We start from the raw sequence: 19,571 nt of genomic DNA on the forward strand, positions 1-19,571 counted from the left end.
TGTACCGGTCCAAAAAGACGCCCCCCTCGTCTCTACCCCCCCTCCCTTGTCTCTACCCACCACACTGTCACTCACCCCTCCATGCCCCGCCCACCGCTGACCCCTCTGCTCTGTTCATTCCCACAGGTCAAGTGATGTCCAGGGACAAAGACGTGCAGAGGGACCAGGGGGGCCAATTCCAATTATCATTGGCAAACAGCGGCGGCACAACTGGGACCCTCGTCTGCTCGTCACCCAGCGTCACAAACTCAAGAACCATCCAGACGTGGTCCTGGATCCATCATGGAGGTGGTTTGATGTTTCTGTACCTATTTGAAGCTTCAGTGATTCTATAATTGTAACAGTTAGAGGATTTATTGGTTCTTGTCCGCATCTCTACACTTGTTTTGGAGAAATTTGCCAAATTGTCCCGGCTCACAATATTAAAGAAAGTGGAAAGCGGTGTCCTTCCTTCCTGTCTGACCTGAACATCACGTTTCATGAAATTCAGTTCATACCTTTTCCAGTAATCCTCCAAACAAACAAACACAGACTTAACTTCCCCTTCTGTTCATCAGTGTTGGGGTCCATACTTGACATCAACAGTCTTACAAAAGACCAGTTGAAACCAGTTTGGGGGAGCTGTACCTTACAGAGGCTTTATGTTGGATTCAAACAGGAAATAGATGTAAACACTGTCTATGTGTCCTGACATCATCTCCATTAAGAGATCAAACCCAAGCTGATTCCATTTCCTCTCGTCTGATGGCTGTGACCCGTCACACATCCGGCCCCAGACCTCAGTTGACCTTTGGTCCCGCTGCGTCTCTCTGAGGGGCGTCTCTATCGCGTGACCAGACGAGCAAACACGCCGATGCTGACGACGTCCCCCTCAATTAGAGGCGGACAAGGGATTTCCGGTAAAGGTCTATTGACTGGAGACGAGCTGCTGTTACAGAGCTCCGCCCCCTGACAGCTCACACTCTTCCATCACTAAACTGACTCACACCTGCCACAGAGTGACCGACACATGTGGAACATAGAATTGATCCTACAGAACCTGTTCATTTAATATATATATATATATATATATAATATGTGTGTATTGCTGGTCACACACACACACACACACACACACACACACACACACACACACACACACACACACACACACACACACACACACACACACACACACACACACACACACACACACACACACACACACACACACACACACACACACACACACACACACACACACACACACACACCATGATTAATAATTCAGAGTGCATTAATGTTGGCTCGGGGGTGAAGGGTCACACTGATTGAGAACCCTTAGAGGGCCGGTTGATCTATAAGGCGGAGGTCATTATTGTGCAGCGCCGCCTCATCCGTCTTCATGGAGCCCGGGCTGTAATGAGCAGCAGGAGGAGACGACATCATGACTCCAGACACAGGAATGATAAAATCTCAAGCACTTTATTAAGTTTGAACAGAATCCTGCTTAGAAAGGCCGTGTGGCTTTATATAATTATATATAATTTTATCATATATATATAATTATATATACATATATTCAAATGTTGAATAACAAAACACTGGAAACAAACAATGCAAATTAAAAAATAGGATTTGCTTAAGACAATAATACCAAATTAAAAAATGGCCCAAACAGAAGCGAACATCTGTGCTAAACGTCAACATGGTGGTCCCGGTACACTTCAACACTTCTACAGCTCAACAGCTCAACAGTTCATATACATCTTTAAAAAAAAGGGGAGGAGGAAATAAAAGAAGCAAGGCAGCAGACAGGAATGAAATATAAATAACCTCATTATGTACAAAAGGGAGTGGGCAGTGAGCCGAGGACGCAGGGTCCAAGGACAGAGGGAAGGAGGAAACCATAGGGAGGGAGGGAGGAGGAGGAGGAGGAGGAGGAGGAAGGGGGGCTGCTGCAAGTGGAGACGGAAAGGAGACTTGAGGACACGTCCAGGCGGAGGACGCCCAGAGGCTCCCCGTCCTCCTCGACCGGGACCAGAGCTCCAGCTCGTACGCTAGACCTCAGCTGGGTTTCCATGGTAACGACAAAGGGAAAAGGATCCAAAAGGCGTTCGCCGCAGAGTCGAATCAGAGGCCGACAAAAGATTCATTGTCGTGCAGAAACGCAAAAGGATGGAATGAAATTAAAGCATTTAAAAAAATAAAATCAAGATGGAATTTTTATTAGAGAGCGACTTTAGTGTCTGGAGGACAAGGACACCTGGAGGACAAGGACACCTGGAGGAGACTAAGGGGAATGTGAATAGAAGCAGGAGCCACTTTGGCCCCTGTTGGTTTGTGAAGTCACAGAGCTGCGCGGTCGTTGAGGAAACGCTCTGGACAGCCGATTATAGAGCGTCACGGCCAACCAAACTGCTCTGGATCCCACTGAGGCACTTTTCTGAAGCAGCCTGACCTCCACTCAACCAGCGGGTCAGACTGCAGTGAGACTAAAGGTCCACGTGCTTCCAGAACACAGATCAACCAGAGAGACGTCCGTCCAGATCAAAGCCTAGACAACATGTGGACCAGAGACTCCATGGAAGGGGGCGTCGACCTGAAAGCACTAGACAGGAAGTCCAGACCAGAGGTGATCAGGAGAGACTTCGCCTCTAATATTCCAACATCAAAGCGGACTGGTTCTGGTTCTGGTTCTTAGGGCGGTACAGTGCAGGAGACCTCTCTCTCTCTGAACTCCGTCCTCTTTGACTAAATGAAGTTTGATTGTGCTCCTTTCATTCATAATAAACTTTAAATGGGGCGAACGTGTTGGAACGACGCAACGTACGGGATTGTTCTGACTTAAAGCAGTATAAAGACATCAGGCCTCTGGGATCTGAGCAGATCAACCACCACAGCTCAGATCAGAGCTTCAGATCCTCCATCTTCTCTTACAATCATGAAGAGGGCGTGGCTTAAATCATGACCTCATCCCTAAAAGCTAAATAGTTCAAGTCAAAGAGTGAAAAAGAAGAAGAATCACAGCAAATCTGGAACGACACACGTTTAACCCTTAATGTAACACCGCATCTGGGTCTGAGGAAAACACCGTCGCCATGGCAGCCAGAGAAAAGAAAACAACCGTGTCGGCGATCGCGGCTGGGAGAAGAATGGAGGAAGAGTGGAGAAGCTGAGGAAGGGAGAGGAAACGCAGACGACAACAAACAGGAAATACTGACAGACTGTAAACAAGAGGGGACAGAAGCTGCAGACACAGACGAGGAAGGGCGAAGGGCTGGGATCTGACCTCATGACTCATTCAACATGGCTGCAGAGACGGGAACACAAACACGACCGGATACAAAACGCTCGTCTGGATTTCTGCACTTTGAAGGAGGAAAAAAAGGAATTGAATTGTTTCAGCGTTCCATTTCCTGCTATTTGGCTTCACGACCGACCAATCAGACGCTCAGATCCTGGTCGGCTTCATATCAGAGTGTGTGACGCACTTTGGCACTCGGTGGACGCGTGACATACATGTGAGAGCAGTGTGTGTGTGTGTGTGTGTGTGTGTGTGTGTGTGTGTGTGTGTGTGTGTGTGTGTGTGTGTGTGTGTGTGTGTGTTCCAGGGTGTTTGCTACCAGCCGCGAGTCGCTACAGCGTGACTCCAGATGACGTCTGGTCCGTCTCCCACAGTCTTTACATTTCAGCCTCCAGAGCTTCAGGTTTAGATTCATATAGATTTATATATTTATATATATCAAAAAATACATTACAGATGCAGCCAAAACTCAAACTGTGTCTAAAACCAAAAGGAAGAAGATGCAACACAGTGTGTGGTGTATGTACATGGAGGGGGGAGGGGGAGGGGCAAATGGAGAGGGGGGCGGGGCTTATCAACAGGAACAATGTTACAAAAGATTGAAGAAGGCCTCTCAGTTCTTCTCTCCGTCCGACCGCGGTCCCTTTACCGTCCGGACACAGACATCTGCATCTAATGTACTGTGTGTGTGTGTGTGTGTGTGTGTGTGTGTGTGTGTGTGTGTGTGTCTCAGCGTGCAGATGTTTCACAGAAGTGTGTGAGCGGTGGGCGTGGCTCCCCCCTACTTGAAGTTGGCGTAGTCTGAAAAGGCGTCGATGTATTCCTGGACCACTTTGTAGCAGAACTCGTACTGCTCCTGAGGAGACAAGCAAAGGGAGGAAGAGGTCAGAAAGGAGTCAAGGATCCTCCCTAGACCCAGACAGAGTGAATGTGATCAGGTCCAGGTCCAGGTCCAGGTCCAGGTCCAGGTCCTCACCAGTGTCTGCACCATGTGGGGTCTCTGCAGTCTGAGGCTCTTGACGGTCTGGAACACGTCCAGGATTCCCTCGGCCTTCACTCGCTCCAGCACTGTGCTCAGAGCGCAGAAGGTCCCCGTCCGGCCGGCGCCCGCACTGCACACACACACACAGACCCAGATGGTTACCCACGTTGTGAGGAGGAGGAGGAGGAGGAGGAGGGGCGGTGCTGTGCCTCTTACCTGCAGTGCACAGTGATGGGGTGGTTCCCTGACTGCTGCTGCTGCTTCTGCACAGCAGCGATGATGTTGATCATTCCTTTACCGTCAGAGGGGATCCCCACCTCAGGCCAGCCGTGGAAATGGAACTGACGCACCGCTCGAGCCTTGTTCTCCTGCAGAGACGCAGAGGAGGATTAAAGACCTGGGTTTGTAACTCAGACTGGTCCTGATCTAAAGTGTGTGTCTTCCTCTTCCTCTCACCCGGGTGTTGGTGACCAGGAGCTCTCGCACCGTGTAGCTCTCGCTCTCCTCCTCCCTCTTCAGCTCGATGGAGATGTCCCCGTACACCACCGCACCGTCACTGGGCCAGTACTGAGCACACTTCTCCTGCGGGAGCACACACAGGAGAGAGACACGGCAGGGAGGATGAGGAGGGACACGGAGAGACGAGAGGAAGGACAGAGGGACGACTACAGAGAGGCTTCATCTCAGGAAACACACCACATCATCGACCACCGAGTGTATGATCTACAATCAATACTCTATTTTAGCCAGGTTATTGATATGATATCCACACACACACACACACACACACACCTGCCCCCTCTCCTCCAGCTCTGTCAGCATGACGATGGAGCAGCTCCTCCACTCCCAGATCATCCTCCAGAAGTCCTCCATGGTGTGCTGCAGGGGGCCCTGGCTGGCCATGTACGAGTCCTTCTGACGGTAACCCTGAGAGGAGGAAGAGGAGGAGGAGGAAGAGGCTTTAGAGCGCTCTAATGAATAGGCGCTGTGGCTGAAATGAAGCGCTCCTCTCTGCTGTGGAAGCTTTCACACTCACGTCGATGAAGGAGGCGTTGACGTAGTCGGTGTTCTCCTCTCCTCTCTTCACCGGGATGATCACTCTGTTGAACTCGTCTGCAGCAGAGAGGAGAGACACAACCGTTTAATACACAGGGTTACCACGGAAACTACCTCCAGCAGCAGCAGAGCGTCTCTCACATGGGATGATCTGCAGGACGCGGTTCTTCTTCATGTTGGCCGGCAGGTTGCCTGTTCTCATTTTGTCGTTCTGGATCTTGATGGACGTCAGCTTCTAGATGTCAGGAGATCTCAGATTAGTTCACAGCATCGGGAAGGCTCGGGCCATTTGAAGTGAGGTGTTTGTACACACAGACACACACAGACACACACACCGACACACACAGACACACACACAGACACACACCTTGAACTCCGCCTCCAGGCCGCTGCAGCCGGCCCCGGGTGCGGGGGCGTAGAGTTTGGCCAGGTGAGACTCCAGAGACGTGACCTCCAGCTCCGTGTCTCCATACAGGTAATGCTCCAACAACGCCTGGAAGATGAACACGTACTGCATCTGTGGGCGAGAGGAAGAGGAGGGAGAGGAGGAGAGCATATATAAGCCGGAGAGCGTATAAGAGGACCTGAGTGGGGACATCACCACTGGACTCACGTCGGTCTGGACCATCTGACAGCGCTGAGCTCTGATCCTGGTGACGAAGCCGAACACGTCCACCTTCCTCTCCGTGTTCATCATGTCCAACATGGCGTCGATGACGATGAAGGTGCCCGTGCGTCCCACGCCGGCGCTGAGAGGAGGAAGAGGAGGAGGGATGAAGGTGAGACCCACACACACAGCAGATTAACCTCACCTGTCCCAGTCTAGCAGCGCTCCTACCTGCAGTGGACCACGATGGCTCCAGCGTACTGGGGGTTGCAGTTCTTCACCTTCTTCAGGAACTTCAGCATCCCGATGGGAGTGAAGGGAACGCCGAAGTCCGGCCAGCTGGTGAAGTGGAACTGTGTGACGAGACGCTGAGGCTTCTTCCCCGACACGTCTCCCACCTGTGACACACGGGAGCAGACCGGATCAGAGACCAGGAGCCCCAGATGATGAAGATGATGATGAAGGTGTTTCCCAAACCTGCTGGATGCAGAACTTGCGGATGGTGTAGTCCACCAGAACCATCATGTCCTCCACAGACACACGTATGTTCCCGTATGTCCAACAGCCCTGGTCCGGCCAGTACTGGGCACACTTACACTGGAGAACACACACACACACACACACACACACACACACACACACACACACACACACACACACACACACACACACACACACACACACACACACACACACACACACACACACACACACACACACACACACACACACACACACACACACACACACACACACACACACACACACACACACACACACACACACAGGTTTAGTTTACAGAATGATGTCACTGTGCCGTGTCTTCAGGGACCTCGGTCACTAAATGAGTTTAAAGGTTTAGAGTGAAGATTTAAGGCCGACCTCTTTTCTCTCCTTCAGATTTGTCACCATGACGATGGTGGCCGTGTTCTGCTCCCAGATCATTCGCCAGAAGTCGTTCACCGTTTCCTCCTTTGGTCCTGGAAGAGCAGAGAGCAAAACACAGAGTCACACACACACACACACACACACACACAGAGGAGAGCGAGAGAGCCACACACACACACACACACAGAGGAGAGAGAGAGAGCAAAACACAGAGTCACACACACACACACACAGAGGAGAGAGAGAGAGCCACACACACACACACACACACAGAGGAGAGAGAGAGAGCAAAACACAGAGTCACACACACACACACACAGAGGAGAGAGAGAGAGCCACACACACACACACACACACAGAGGAGAGAGAGAGAGAGCAAAACACAGAGTCACACACACACACACACAGAGGAGAGAGAGAGAGCGACACACACACACACACACACACACACACACACACACACACACACACACACACACACACACACACACACACACACACACACACACACACACACACACACACACACACACACACACACACACACCTTGAGCTGCGATGAACTTGTTCTTCTCTTGGTAGCCCTGCAGAGTGAAGCAGAGGTCAGAGTTCAGGCTCAGCTCTTTGCTCAGGATCAGTCAGTGTGAGGTCGATGTCACACACACACACTTACATTTATAAAGGAGGCGTTGATGAAGTCAGAGTCAGGGACGCCCTCCAGAGAGGAGAGGTGCACCCTGGAGTGATCATCTGACAGACGGAGAGGAGGAGGAGGAGGAGGAGGAAGAAGAAGAGGAAAGTGAGGAAGAGGAGGATTTGGGAGAGAATTTGGTTACACACAGACTCCAACTTATGAGCAGAAGTTTAACTGGCCCATCAGCACCGTGTGTGTGTGTGTGTGTGTGTGTGTGTGTGTGTGTGTGTGTGTGTGTGTGTGTGTGTGTGTGTGTGTGTGTGTGTGTGTGTGTGTGTGTGTGTGTGTGTGTGTTGGCTCTGTGGTCGCTCACATGGCAGGATGTTGACGTATCTGTTCTTCTCTTTGTTCTCTTCCTTGGAGGCGGCGTCGCATGAAGCCTGGATGGGGCAGACGGGCAGTGCCTACACACACACACACACACACACACACACACACACACACATTTTATCATTACTTATTAAATGACAAACATTCACAAATGAGCTTTATAAGGTCTGAGAAGCTCGACTGCAACTGTGCACAAAGTGTTCAATCAACAGAGATGCAGTGTGTGTGTGTGTGTGTTTGGGTACCACACATACATTGAACTCCTCCCTGAAGAGCTTGTTGTCATCTGCCATGCGACGGTTCATTTCTTCCTCCAGCTTGTCGACAGGAAGGGGCGGGTACTTCCTGTTTGTGCTGGGAGAGCGGGCCAATAGTGGCACGCTCTGGAGCTCTGAGCCGGGATGAGAGAGAGAGAGAGAGAGAGAGAGAGAGGGGGGAGGAGAGGAGGGAAGGGACAGGAGGGGTGAGACAGGTAAAGATAGAGACATGGGTCAGAGAGGGAGGGGGGGAGGAGAGAGAGACAGAGAGAGAGGGAGAGAGAGAAAGGGAGAGAGAAAGAGGGAGAGAGAGAGAGAGAGAGAGAGATGAGAAAATCCATTGCGCATAAGAAGGTAAACAGTGACTTCATGTCTTGTGTCATGTCTGCGTGTCTCCACCAGAGGGCGCTGTGCTCCCATGTGACACACTGGTTAGGTAATCACACTGAACAACAGCCAACCAAAGCAACGCAATCGGTGAGGAGAGCAAGAGAACAAGAGGACAAGATCAATCAGGTCTTATCAGAGACAACGCAGAGAGACAAGTTTGGTCAGGCAGCATGAACACATGAACACACACATACACACACACACACACCTGTATCATCTGATCTGCCGTTGGTCAGTCTGAAGGAGTTGGAGTGACTTCCTGCCTGTTTGTACTTTTTAAACCTGCAAAACAACGAGAACACACACACACACACACACACACACACACACACACACACACACACACACGCACACGCACACGCACATACACACACACACACACACACACACATTAGGACAGGGTTCTCTCACCTTCTTACGCACACTCACACACACTTACACACAAAAATACACATTGCATCACAGCAGCATGACAATCAGTCATCGCCCTGGTAACAGCAGCAGCACAGGCATTGGCTGCTGGGCTAAATGTGAATAAAGAACCACACTGACCTCAGCAATGTGTGTGTGTGAGTCAGACACACACACACTGCTGAGAAAATGCATGACAACCGATACCTCTGCCAAGGAGGAGCTGTTGTTGGCTCAGTTTGTGTGTTTGTGTGTGTGTGTGTGTGTGTGTGTGACAGCTCACACATTATTGATGACTGCTTTCCATTCATTTCCTCTAAACAAATAAAGAGAGAGATCCTTCAGCCGCACGCACCTGAGCATGTAGAGGATGATGATGATGAAGATGATGACCAGCAGGGAGGACAGGGCCACCATCACCGCCATGATGGGCACGTAGTCCGAGTGGGTGTCATCTGGACCGGGGACAGAAAGAGGAGGAAGGGTTCAACGTGTTCAGAGGGTTCACCGCTCACTTTCCCTCCACGCCATGACGTCATCAGGTAGATGATGTCATACTTGAGCTAACTACCAAACTACAGCGACATCAGGATCTGTTGGGCCGTCTGGAGGCGTGGGGCTCATCCATGACACTGGGATGAAGGATGGCGCCCACTTGATAACCCCGCCCCCCCTCCCCCGTCTGCCCCTGCTAACATCAGGTCTCCTCCAGCTCTTCTTGGCTCATGCAGCTCAGTAAACACAGATCAAACACTTAACTAAACCTGAAGGTCACTGGTTGCCCTCTGCTCCTGCATGTTTCTGTCCCTGTTAATATTTCATCGGCTTTCTGGAGGAGAAAGAACAAGCTTATATAAACGGAGCGAGGACAACAGAGCGTCGCCTCCATCAGTGTTTAACCGAGGAGCCGGAGTGGATCCTCCTCCCCGGCCCTGCCTGAGGCCGCAGCACAGCAGAGGGAGGGAGGGGGGGAGGGAGGGAGGGAGGGAGGGAGGGAGGGAGGGAGGGAGGCAGGCGTGTTTGGGACGTTTGCTGCCTTTATGAATTATTCAGAGTGTAAATGTTAAAGGTTTTCTATCTGCGGCCCTGCTGCCGAGCTCAGGCCTATTGATTGGTTGCCCCGGCTCGGGTTATCGTCATAAATTAGACATTACACACAGCGGCGTTATCTATTCCCTGCGTTGCATCCAGCAGATTACAATGGCTGACTGATTTGTTGATGTTTCCACGGCGCTCAGGAGTTACTGAGTGTGGTCGGTCGGTCTTTGTTTTAACCTTGAACAGCTGGAGTTAGCATCGATAATGAGATCTGCCCCGACAACAACAACGGAACACAGCTGATGGACAGAAGCCCACACAGCCTACACAGGTTAACGTCGGCGGCGGCGATAAGGAGAGCTGCAGACAGAGGTCTACACGGAGTTCAAGAATGCTCCGAAATTCCAAAGTAAATCTGTTGCTTGCTCTGGGAGAATGCCTCGTTTGACTCCTGGCTCCATGTGCTCTTCCTCACTAAAGACCTCTGGAATGTCGCCCGGTTATGTCGCATTTTCACGCGCAAATTCCCCGGGACCTCAGTGTTCTGACGGGGACAATGTGTACATTGAGCAGAGCAGCAGAGCGAGCAGCAGCAGAGCACGGTCTGCTGCGGGGACGGAGTGATGGACGCGGCCTCCGTGGCTCCATGGAGACAATGGAGCAGTGACATAACACCCAGCGGCCCACAGTGATGAGCTTATGTAATGGAGGATGGAGCAGCGGCCCGTCTGTCGGCCCACAGCTTCCCTCTGATGATGCAAACTCAATGTAGAGATCAATCTGATCACAGGGAGACAGACGGTGTAGATGTGTGTAGGGTTATTCTACAGATGGACTTGGTGTTCTGAACCTAGCCGGCCTCAGTCAGGACTTCTATCATCACAGATTACAAACACGGTCTGAGGTGCATTTCTCTAAAATCATATGGTATGAATAATGAATGTACGGGGGGGAGGGGGAGTCAAGTTTCACTTCCAGGGATGTGAGCGGGACGGAGCGGTCGGCACGGAGACTCAGAGCTGCTGAAACCAAGACGACCTCAGCTGGGGTGTGTGTTTGGTGAGGTCCTGTTCTGTAGATTCAGTGTGTGAGCGTTTAGATCAAACTAGGTCCATGATGACTTTGGCTTAGTTTGCTTGGGAAGACGTTCTGGCCCTGGATGATAACAGCGCACGCGCACACACACACACACACACACACACACACACACACACACACACACTCACCTTGCGGGGTGGTGTCTGTGCTGAGCCTCATGTCTGGGTCTGTGGTGGTCTCCGTCTCTATGGGGAAGTCCGGGTCCTCGTCCGTGTAGATATCTGGAGGCAGCGTTTCTGGAGGCGGGGCTAAGGTCCCGTTCTCTCCTCCTCCTCCTCCGTCGCCGTCCTCGGGCGCTGTGGTGGTGATGATGATGACGGGGGGCAGAGGAGGAGGAGGTGTCTGAGGGGCATCAGTGGGGCCTGGGGGTGGGGGGGGAGGTATGGGCGACACCGCTGTGGGGTCACTGGGAGCTGCTGATGGATCCGGCTCATCACCTTCTGGACTTCCTGTGGTTGTCGTTGCGGTTGTTGTTGTGACTTGTGGGGCCGGCGCTGTGATGGCGCCTGTGGGGGCATCAGTGACGTTGGGGGGGGCTGCAGCAGGGGGGTCTGTAGGTTTGGCAGTGAGAACTGGTGGACCTGGGAGGAAGACAGACAGGTTAGAGACGGCGAGCCTCAGAGAGCAGAGAGGACAGCAGACATGTCTGATGTCACGGCTCATACCTGCGGTGGGAACAAGATCCTGGCCCGAGGCCTGAACGGCGAGAAGGAGCAGCAGGAGCAGGGGACACACACCCATGCTGCCCTGCAGGGGGACACACATCAAACCAACACAACACTCCATCAATGAAGCTTCACAAGGAACGAGACATTCAGGGTTCAGGTTCCTAATGATCCAGTGTACCAGCCAGTGACCCCTGACCCCTGAGTATTATACACTCTTTGTTAGGGTGAGTATTGTTTTGTGGCTGCAGTAGTTTGACCTGCAGTGTTTCATAGAGCCTATGGTGTAACTGTGTCTGGGTTAATGGCTGAACCATGAGCATGAAGCCTCAGACGCTTCACTGAAGCACCTGATTGTGTAACACTGGTTTGTGGTGCGGCCTCGTACCTGAAGAAGCGAAGTTGTCATCAGTCAGTCATTCGCACTGCGTCGTCCTGCAGGCAAACAGGAAACATTCAGCATCACACAAAACAAACTGGGACACCGGCGTCTACAAGGCCGGGGACTTCCTGCAGAGACGTGAATCAGCTCTTATTCAATCACTGACACGGGGAGGAATATGTGGAGGGACGGGTGAGGGACAGAGGGCGGGCCGGTCGCTCTGGCAGCCTGGCGCCCTCTCCTCTGTGTAATCCAGAGGCCTGTGAGGTTGCAGTTTCTCTTACTGAGCCGTGATAATCTGAGCCTAATCCCAGCGCTCTGACCCTGGAATAATCCAGCCCGTCTGTCTCTACACCGCTGCACAGAGCCAGCCACTGGAACACACACACACACACACACACACACACACACACACACACACACACACACACACACACACACACACACACACACACACACACACACACACACACACACACACACACACACACACACACACACACACACACACACACACACACACACACACACACACACACACACACACACACACACACACACACCAGTAATAGTGGCAGTTGTCGATCTCTGGTGATGTGAAGTGAGCCGCTTCATCTCTGTGCTTACATCACATCCTGCTGCTGCTCTGATCTCAAATCAGAAACAATCAGGACACACACACACACACACACAGACACACACACAGCATGAACAATAAGCAGAAAGCTTCATGTGATGATTCCAGTCTTTAAACAAAACATCTTGTTATGATGTCATGATTGGAAACGTTTCCTCTCTGAGGGAAAGAAGGGCCTGGGTGTGTTTGGCTCCTATTTATAGAGAGAGGGGCATGACACACACACACACACACACACACACACACACACACACACACACACACACACACACACACACACACACACACACACACACACACACACACACACACACACACACACACACACACACACACACACACACACACACCTCAATATCCTGATAGAGGTCCATAATAACATAAGATAACTTCCAGTTCAATGAGCGAGTGTGTGTTGTTGTTGTTGTGTTGTTGTCTAGGCGATGGCATGGCGTCCATCACTTCACTGACGCTGCCCGAGTCTCATATGTACGCTCTGGCTTCCATCCTTTCATGTTGTGTCACCATGGGAGCAGTGAAGGCAGGAAGTCCACTCACTACAGAGAGGAGACGCCACAGAGCAGGTCTGTGAGGCTGACAGAACCTGTCACATGACCCGCCGAGTCACCTGTGAGGGGTCAGGGGTCAACCATGTAACATCGGAACCAATCACAAGAGAGAGAACACAAAGATCCTGAAACCTGGAGACGTTTTCACTCAGTGAGGCCAAACCCTGAACACGCGCACTTCTATGTTACTTGTTGACCTTCACTGATGAAGCGGACCTACCCAGAGGTCAAGGTGACTGCCCACAACCCTCCTACCTTTACCTCTCCTGATAAGTGTGAGAGTATGTTCACTCCACTTCTCCGTTCCGTGACTTCCTCCAATATGTTTACAGTCAAACCTATTTGCATTTGAATTTGCAGCATGTTTGTTTTGTTAAGGTGAAGGAAACAATCGGGAGGAGAGCGACCCAGCGTTCCTCCTGCTCCGCACAACGTAAACGTGCTTCTTCTGTGAGTCAAAGTTGAGGCCATTGTGCAGAAGGTAGCTGCTGCAGCCCCTCCGTGCCGCTGAGACCCGACGCAGCGCTCATACCGGCACAACCGCGCGGCTCTGAAAGGGCTGAACTGTTCCCAGGCCGCTTCATTCAGCCAATTCATCTGGGTGAAAGGAACACTTATAGGTGGAATATAAAGGAAGTCCAATTACATCTCCATGCCAACCAAAGAGCAAGGCGTAAGATCAGTGAAAGGTAGTCATTTAAGACGCCGCCGCCGCCGCGTTCCCACACGGCGCTCAGACCGGCTCTGTGCTCACCTGCAACCTCAGGTGGAGGAACATGTAGCTTTACTCTACACACACAAATACACTAATTAATGTGCTGAGCTGTGTGTTTACACTGATTTATAGGCTTTAGTCTGAAAGCAGATGGACTTGTGCGTCTCTAAACACAATGAGGACACACACCCTCGTGCTCTGTCTGATCACATCTGAGTGGAAGCTCAACGTCAACGACGAGGCTCAAATGTGCCGACGTCTTCTACAAATAAACACAAACATGTATTCATCATCTGGAGCTGACTGAACCAAAGCCTGACGTCCTCGCCGACAGCAGCGTCCGGGCGCTCTTCAGCCCTCATACAGCCACAAACTCCCTGCGGCTCTCTGTGAGTCGTCCTGCTTCACCAGCCCACCAGATAATAGCTGTCTGTCTGTCCGTTTCCATTCATGGCATATTAATACTGTTACTATGTCTGCAGGGGGGGGGGGGGGCTCCGGGGAGAGAGAGAGAGAGGGAGGGAGAGAGAGAGAGAGAGAGAGAGAGAGAGAGAGAGAGAGAGGGGAGGGCGGGGGGGATATTGTGAATGCCTCTCTTCACAGAGCGACGCAGGCCTGACCCAGGGCAGCAGAGAGGACTCCTGCTCTGAAACAGACCACAGATTATACATCCCCAGTGCCACACACACACACACACACACTCACTCACTCACACACTCACTCACAGAGCCACAATCCTCTGGACTTCCCTTTCTGAGGGATTGGACTCCTCTCTGCTGCGGTCGGCGCTCCTGTTGGCTTCATTCACGAGCCGGCCATTTGATGACAAGACTGTGGAGCCGCTCTGGATTACTCTGGTTGCTCTAATGGCTCAGACGCCGCTGACCGCCCCTCTGTTAGTAAGCCTGGAATGAGGTCTCGGGCCCACGGAGGCTCGCAGCACCGAGGAAGCTGCCTGCCTTCTTTTTCTGAATGAGTGAAAGCGGTGAGTCAGTGGCGCTCCTCTCCTCTGTGCCTCCGCTCCGTTGTGGGGTTTCTCACAGACGATGCCAGGGGCCTCTCCAGTCAGCCCACATCAGACACAGAGAGGATGTGGAGGCGCGAGCCACGGCCTCCCCACAGAAGCCACCGTGACCCTGACGTGTGCTGTGGGCTTCACGTCCAGCTCCACGGCCACCCAGCCAGATTTCTACATCCAGCGCGTAGCGGGAAGACAAACGAGCCGTACTGTCCCTAAACGCCTCGCGGTCCATCTGAGGAACCGACACTCACCGGTCCTACAGAAGGGAGACCCTGCTGCCCTCTGCACACACTCATGCTCCAGCTGATAGGAGGTCCAGCAGAGGTCCAGACCTGAGACCCGTTGCTGCTTGACCCGTCTTCCTCTTCCACTCTGGTTTCCTAACAGGTTCTTTAGCCTGAACCTGGTTCACACCTCCAAAATCTATCAGGACAGCGACTCTAAACTGATCCACCCTCATGTGTGACTTCTGTTTGTGACCAGGATAAGTTCTGGCCTTAGTTCTTCCACTCTGCATGACATAAAACCATCTTCTACACCTAGAATGTGGACTGGAGGTCAACGATGTGTCTCATCTGATGTTTCTGGCTCGGCTCAGTTGTTTTCTCGTTGCATTAAAGACACACACTCCTGTCTGATGGAGGTGTTTGCTGACTCATCCGATAAACATCCTCCCAGGCTTTGAGCGCCCACGTTCAGACTTCATTCATTCATCAAAGCGTTGACTCAGGCCGGGCCGTGCCTCCTCTGACGACGCCACACCCGCTCTGTGACTGTCTGCAGCTCTGTGACTGTCTGCAGCTCTGTGACTGTCTGCAGCTCTGTGACTGTCTGCAGTAATGCAGAGCAGGGAGACAGAGGCCCGGGCCTGATGTTGGGACCCAGCTGCTGACTCATTCTTCTATTTGTTCCAACCGTGATGAGTAAGACAGGCAGTGATACTTTAGCTACAACACACCTGTCGTTATGACAACACCTCTTAGCAGGACAACACCTCCATCTGACCACTGTGACAGTCACACAGGACTGAGGTCCAGGGGAGAGACTGGACCGGGTGGAAGCATCCATGTTTGGGTTTCTCCAGGACCGGACCTCCAGATGTGGCTGTGTCTGGATGAAAGAATGTTCTCCTATAGCAGGAGGACCTAAAGGAGCGCCTCAGTGTAGCTCTTCATCACACCATCTCATACTACCAGAGCCACATACTCTTCATCAGCAGATCAGACAGTTTGTACCATCATCGTCCAAACTCACAGTTCAAACTGATAAAGTCTCCGTTCAGCTCTCACAGTAAGAAACAAAGTCTGAGTTTGAAGATGTTCATGTGTGGGACAAACTCTCTCAACTAAAGGTCACAGCTGGAGGTGGAGCATGTGAACATGAAGACTCTGCTGCTCCTCCTCCTCCTCCTCTTCACACACGAGGATCCCATTATGTTTCTCCAGTCAAGCAAGTTATTTGAGTGATTAACCATCAGACAGCTCCACTTCCTGTGAGATCAACGCCACTCAGGCTAAATGACGATGTCACCGCTCACTGGAATCAAGCTCCATAAAGCTTCAGTGTGTCTGTGTGTGTGTGTGTGTGTGTGTGTGTGTGTGTGTGTGTGTGTGTGTGTGTGTGTGTGTGTGTGTGTCCTGACGGTGCTCTTCAAAAGAACAACAGGCAGGTGGAAACACAAGCACACGTCTCCGCCCCGGCCCATGAGCCAACACGCTGATCTGTGTGCTGAGATTGTGAAACTTCCCGGCGTGGAAGCAAACTTCAAAGCCCCGCCCATCGGCCCATCAATCACAGCGGCTGCCAGCGGAGTCAGGCGAAACTACATTTGACTCATTTTGGAAACTGCCGATAATGAAAAATGTGATGAAGTTTCTGCACTCAGACGGGTTCAAGACGTCAAAGACAGAAGGTCTGAGGAGACAAGGAGACGAGGAGGCTCTGTGAGGCCGAGCAGAGCGATAACAGCCCAGCCTTCCTCTGTTACACTGCCAGAGCATTACACAGTCCAGCTGCTCTGGCTGCTTCAGGTTTAGACAGACTTCTGGGAGTGTGGTGGACGGGCCCAGACCTGACAGACGGAGGTCAAGGTGGGCCTGCTGGCACGCTGGGAGAGGGAGCGGAGGGAAGCTGAAGGAAGCTGAGGGAAGCTGAAGGAAGCTGAGGGAAGCTGAAGGAAGCTGAGGGAAGCTGAGGGAAGCTGAGGGAAGCTGAAGGAGCTGAGGGAAGCTGAAGGAAGCTGAGGGAAGCTGAGGGAAGCTGAGGGAAGCTGAGGGAAGCTGGAGGAGCTGAAGGAAGCTGAGGGAAGCTGAGGGAAGCTGAAGGAGCTGAAGGAAGCTGAGGGAAGCTGAAGGAGCTGAAGGAGCTGAGGGAAGCTGAGGGAAGCTGAGGGAAGCTGAAGGAGCTGAAGGAAGCTGAGGGAAGCTGAAGGAGCTGAAGGAAGCTGAGGGAAGCTGAAGGAGCTGAAGGAAGCTGAGGGAAGCTGAAGGAGCTGAAGGAAGCTGAGGGAAGCTGAAGGAGCTGAAGGAAGCTGAGGGAAGCTGAAGGAGCTGAGGGTCGGTTGGGTTTTAGCGCATGGATGGTCCCGACATGACACGGAGACCTCGCCGGAGAGGAAAAGAGTGATTCTGGAGAGCAAGGAGTGGCGGAGGCCCAGGCGTGACGACTCAAAGCTCCAGGCCGTCTTCACTCATGACAAGACTCCAATCTGATCGTCTACGCCCCCATTATTAATCGCTCCGGCTTTCCTCGATACAAAGCTGCGACTGTTCAAATCTTCTCTTCATCTAATCCACACACACACAAACACACAATGACAAACAAGCACGTTGGGGTTTGGAGGAGCTGCATGATGTCTGAGCAGTCTAATATTAGTATGTGAAACAGCAGAAGAAGAAGAAGCCCTGGAGAGGTGAAAGGCATGCTGGGTTACACCCTGAACGCAGAGAGAGAAGATGAAGAAACTTTCAGAGGCTGTAAATGAGTCAGAAGAGGCCGTTTGGCTCAACAGAGAGAAATAAGAACATAAGAGAGAGATCTGACAGAGCACAGCTGCCTGAGCCCAGACCCCCAGAACCAGGACCAGAACCCTGCTGGCCCTCTGCACCCCCCTCTCTCTCTGAAGGCCTTATAATAACAAAGCATTGATCAATAACTTGTACTTTACTCCCTTTGTCCATGTCTGACACAGCATCGCCTCTCTCTCTCTCTCTCTCTGACCTTGTTGTGTCTCAGGCTGCACAGATGTGCTCGCTCTCGCCCTTTAACCTCCTTCTCCTGAACCCCCCCCCCCCCCTTCCAAACACGTCCCTCCCTGCCTCCGAGCTACTTTTTGAAATGTTCCAGCTACACTGAGATTTACAGCGACGATCCCCTCCGAGTGTGTGTGTGTGTGTGTGTGTGTGTGTGTGTGTGTGTGTGTGTACAGTCAGGCTCCATGTAAGACAAAGCCAAAGTGCTTGTTTGTGTGTGACACACACGGTGTAGCGGCAGGGAAACACGCCGCTGTAGCGACATTGTAGCGTTGTAACGTTGTAACAAGTGTGTCCGGGGCTTTGAGCTACAAAAACAACCAAACTCACCTCAACTCCAGCGGCGCTCCGGGGGGAAGAATCCCGGCCGAAAGCCCCGGTCCGTGTCCCGGTGGCGGCCGGCGGGGGTTCTGGTTCTGGTCCTGGTTCTCGTCCTCTTCCACGCTTTTCGACCCCAGCCCCTGCCTGCCTGCCTCCACACCCCAGAAACAGAGAGTGCGAGCGGGGAGGGGGGACCTGGGAGAGAGGAGGAGGGCAGCGGACGCACAAGCCGACACTTCGCTAACACTTTAGCCGCTAAATCCAGGGAAGGACGACGCGAAGAAAGGTCCCTTAATCCCCCGCACGTCCCGCTCCTCCCGGGAGTACTTTCCTCGGCTTCCTGGAGGGTGAATCCCACGGTTTATCCGCTGTATCCGGGCGAGTCGGCCAACTATTCTAGTCCGCCATGTTGTGTGTCTGGTTGCATAGGAAGAATGGGAAGCAAGCTGCACATTCCCAGCCTCGGCCCGGCTCTTCTCCGCAGCCCGCAGCGACACCTGCTGGCCGCCCGCGGGACTGCGTGTGGACTCTCACCTGAGGAGGCGCTCAGCTGCATGGAAGGATTCTTTATTTACATGAAGTCTGAGTTAAAGGAGGGACGAGGAGATATCTTAAGATGTATTATAATAAAAGTCGTTTTCCTGATATGAGACCATTTGGGCCGCAGCCAAAGACGATTTATCTCTGGAACCATCATCATGAGGTCGGTGATTTCTGTTCAATCAAGGCCTGACCGTGTTGATGCCCTGCTAAGACCTAAGTATGTTCCATTATCTCATGAATATGACTTTTGCTTTCCTCAGATACTTACACTGAGACACTCAGATCTTCCCCCTCCATCATCACCGAGTTCTGTAACAGTTCTGTAAAGTTCTTGAATCCTTCCATGTGTTCCAGCTCGGTTGATTACTTCTATCCTCATCTTGTGAAGGAAAGGATTCCCACATTACACTGCAAATTCACTAAATTGTGA

At 52.0% G+C, this 19,571-nt stretch overlaps 1 protein-coding gene across 2 annotated transcripts; it reads right to left on the reverse strand.

Annotated features, from left to right (window-relative positions):
• Window positions 1-1,455: 1,455 nt before the first annotated feature.
• ptpra (protein tyrosine phosphatase receptor type A) lies at window positions 1,456-19,162 on the reverse strand. 2 transcript variants are annotated; one of them, XM_076172115.1, is made up of 22 exons: window positions 18,608-19,162; window positions 12,091-12,137; window positions 11,703-11,784; window positions 11,166-11,618; window positions 9,257-9,356; window positions 8,699-8,772; window positions 8,098-8,234; window positions 7,827-7,917; window positions 7,493-7,569; window positions 7,367-7,403; window positions 6,814-6,911; window positions 6,409-6,528; window positions 6,163-6,329; window positions 5,938-6,073; window positions 5,692-5,841; window positions 5,466-5,556; window positions 5,305-5,381; window positions 5,061-5,195; window positions 4,725-4,850; window positions 4,485-4,636; window positions 4,263-4,398; window positions 1,456-4,142 (listed from the first exon to the last, which is right to left on the reverse strand). In XM_076172115.1, exons 2-22 carry the CDS (start codon window positions 12,109-12,111, stop codon window positions 4,068-4,070), a joined length of 2,535 nt encoding a protein of 844 aa, XP_076028230.1. In that variant the 5' UTR covers window positions 12,112-12,137; window positions 18,608-19,162; the 3' UTR covers window positions 1,456-4,067. The 2 variants fall into 2 exon arrangements, with proteins under 2 accessions (XP_076028230.1, XP_076028229.1); XM_076172114.1 differs by having other exon boundaries at window positions 5,466-5,559; window positions 18,608-19,161.
• Window positions 19,163-19,571: the final 409 nt, after the last annotated feature.

Source organism: Genypterus blacodes, unplaced genomic scaffold (genome assembly GCF_046128005.1).
Source record: "Genypterus blacodes isolate CSIRO-AG114 ecotype Tasmania unplaced genomic scaffold, CSIRO-AGI_Gbla_v1 ptg000284l_1, whole genome shotgun sequence".
NCBI classification, from domain to species: Eukaryota; Metazoa; Chordata; class Actinopteri; order Ophidiiformes; family Ophidiidae; genus Genypterus; species Genypterus blacodes.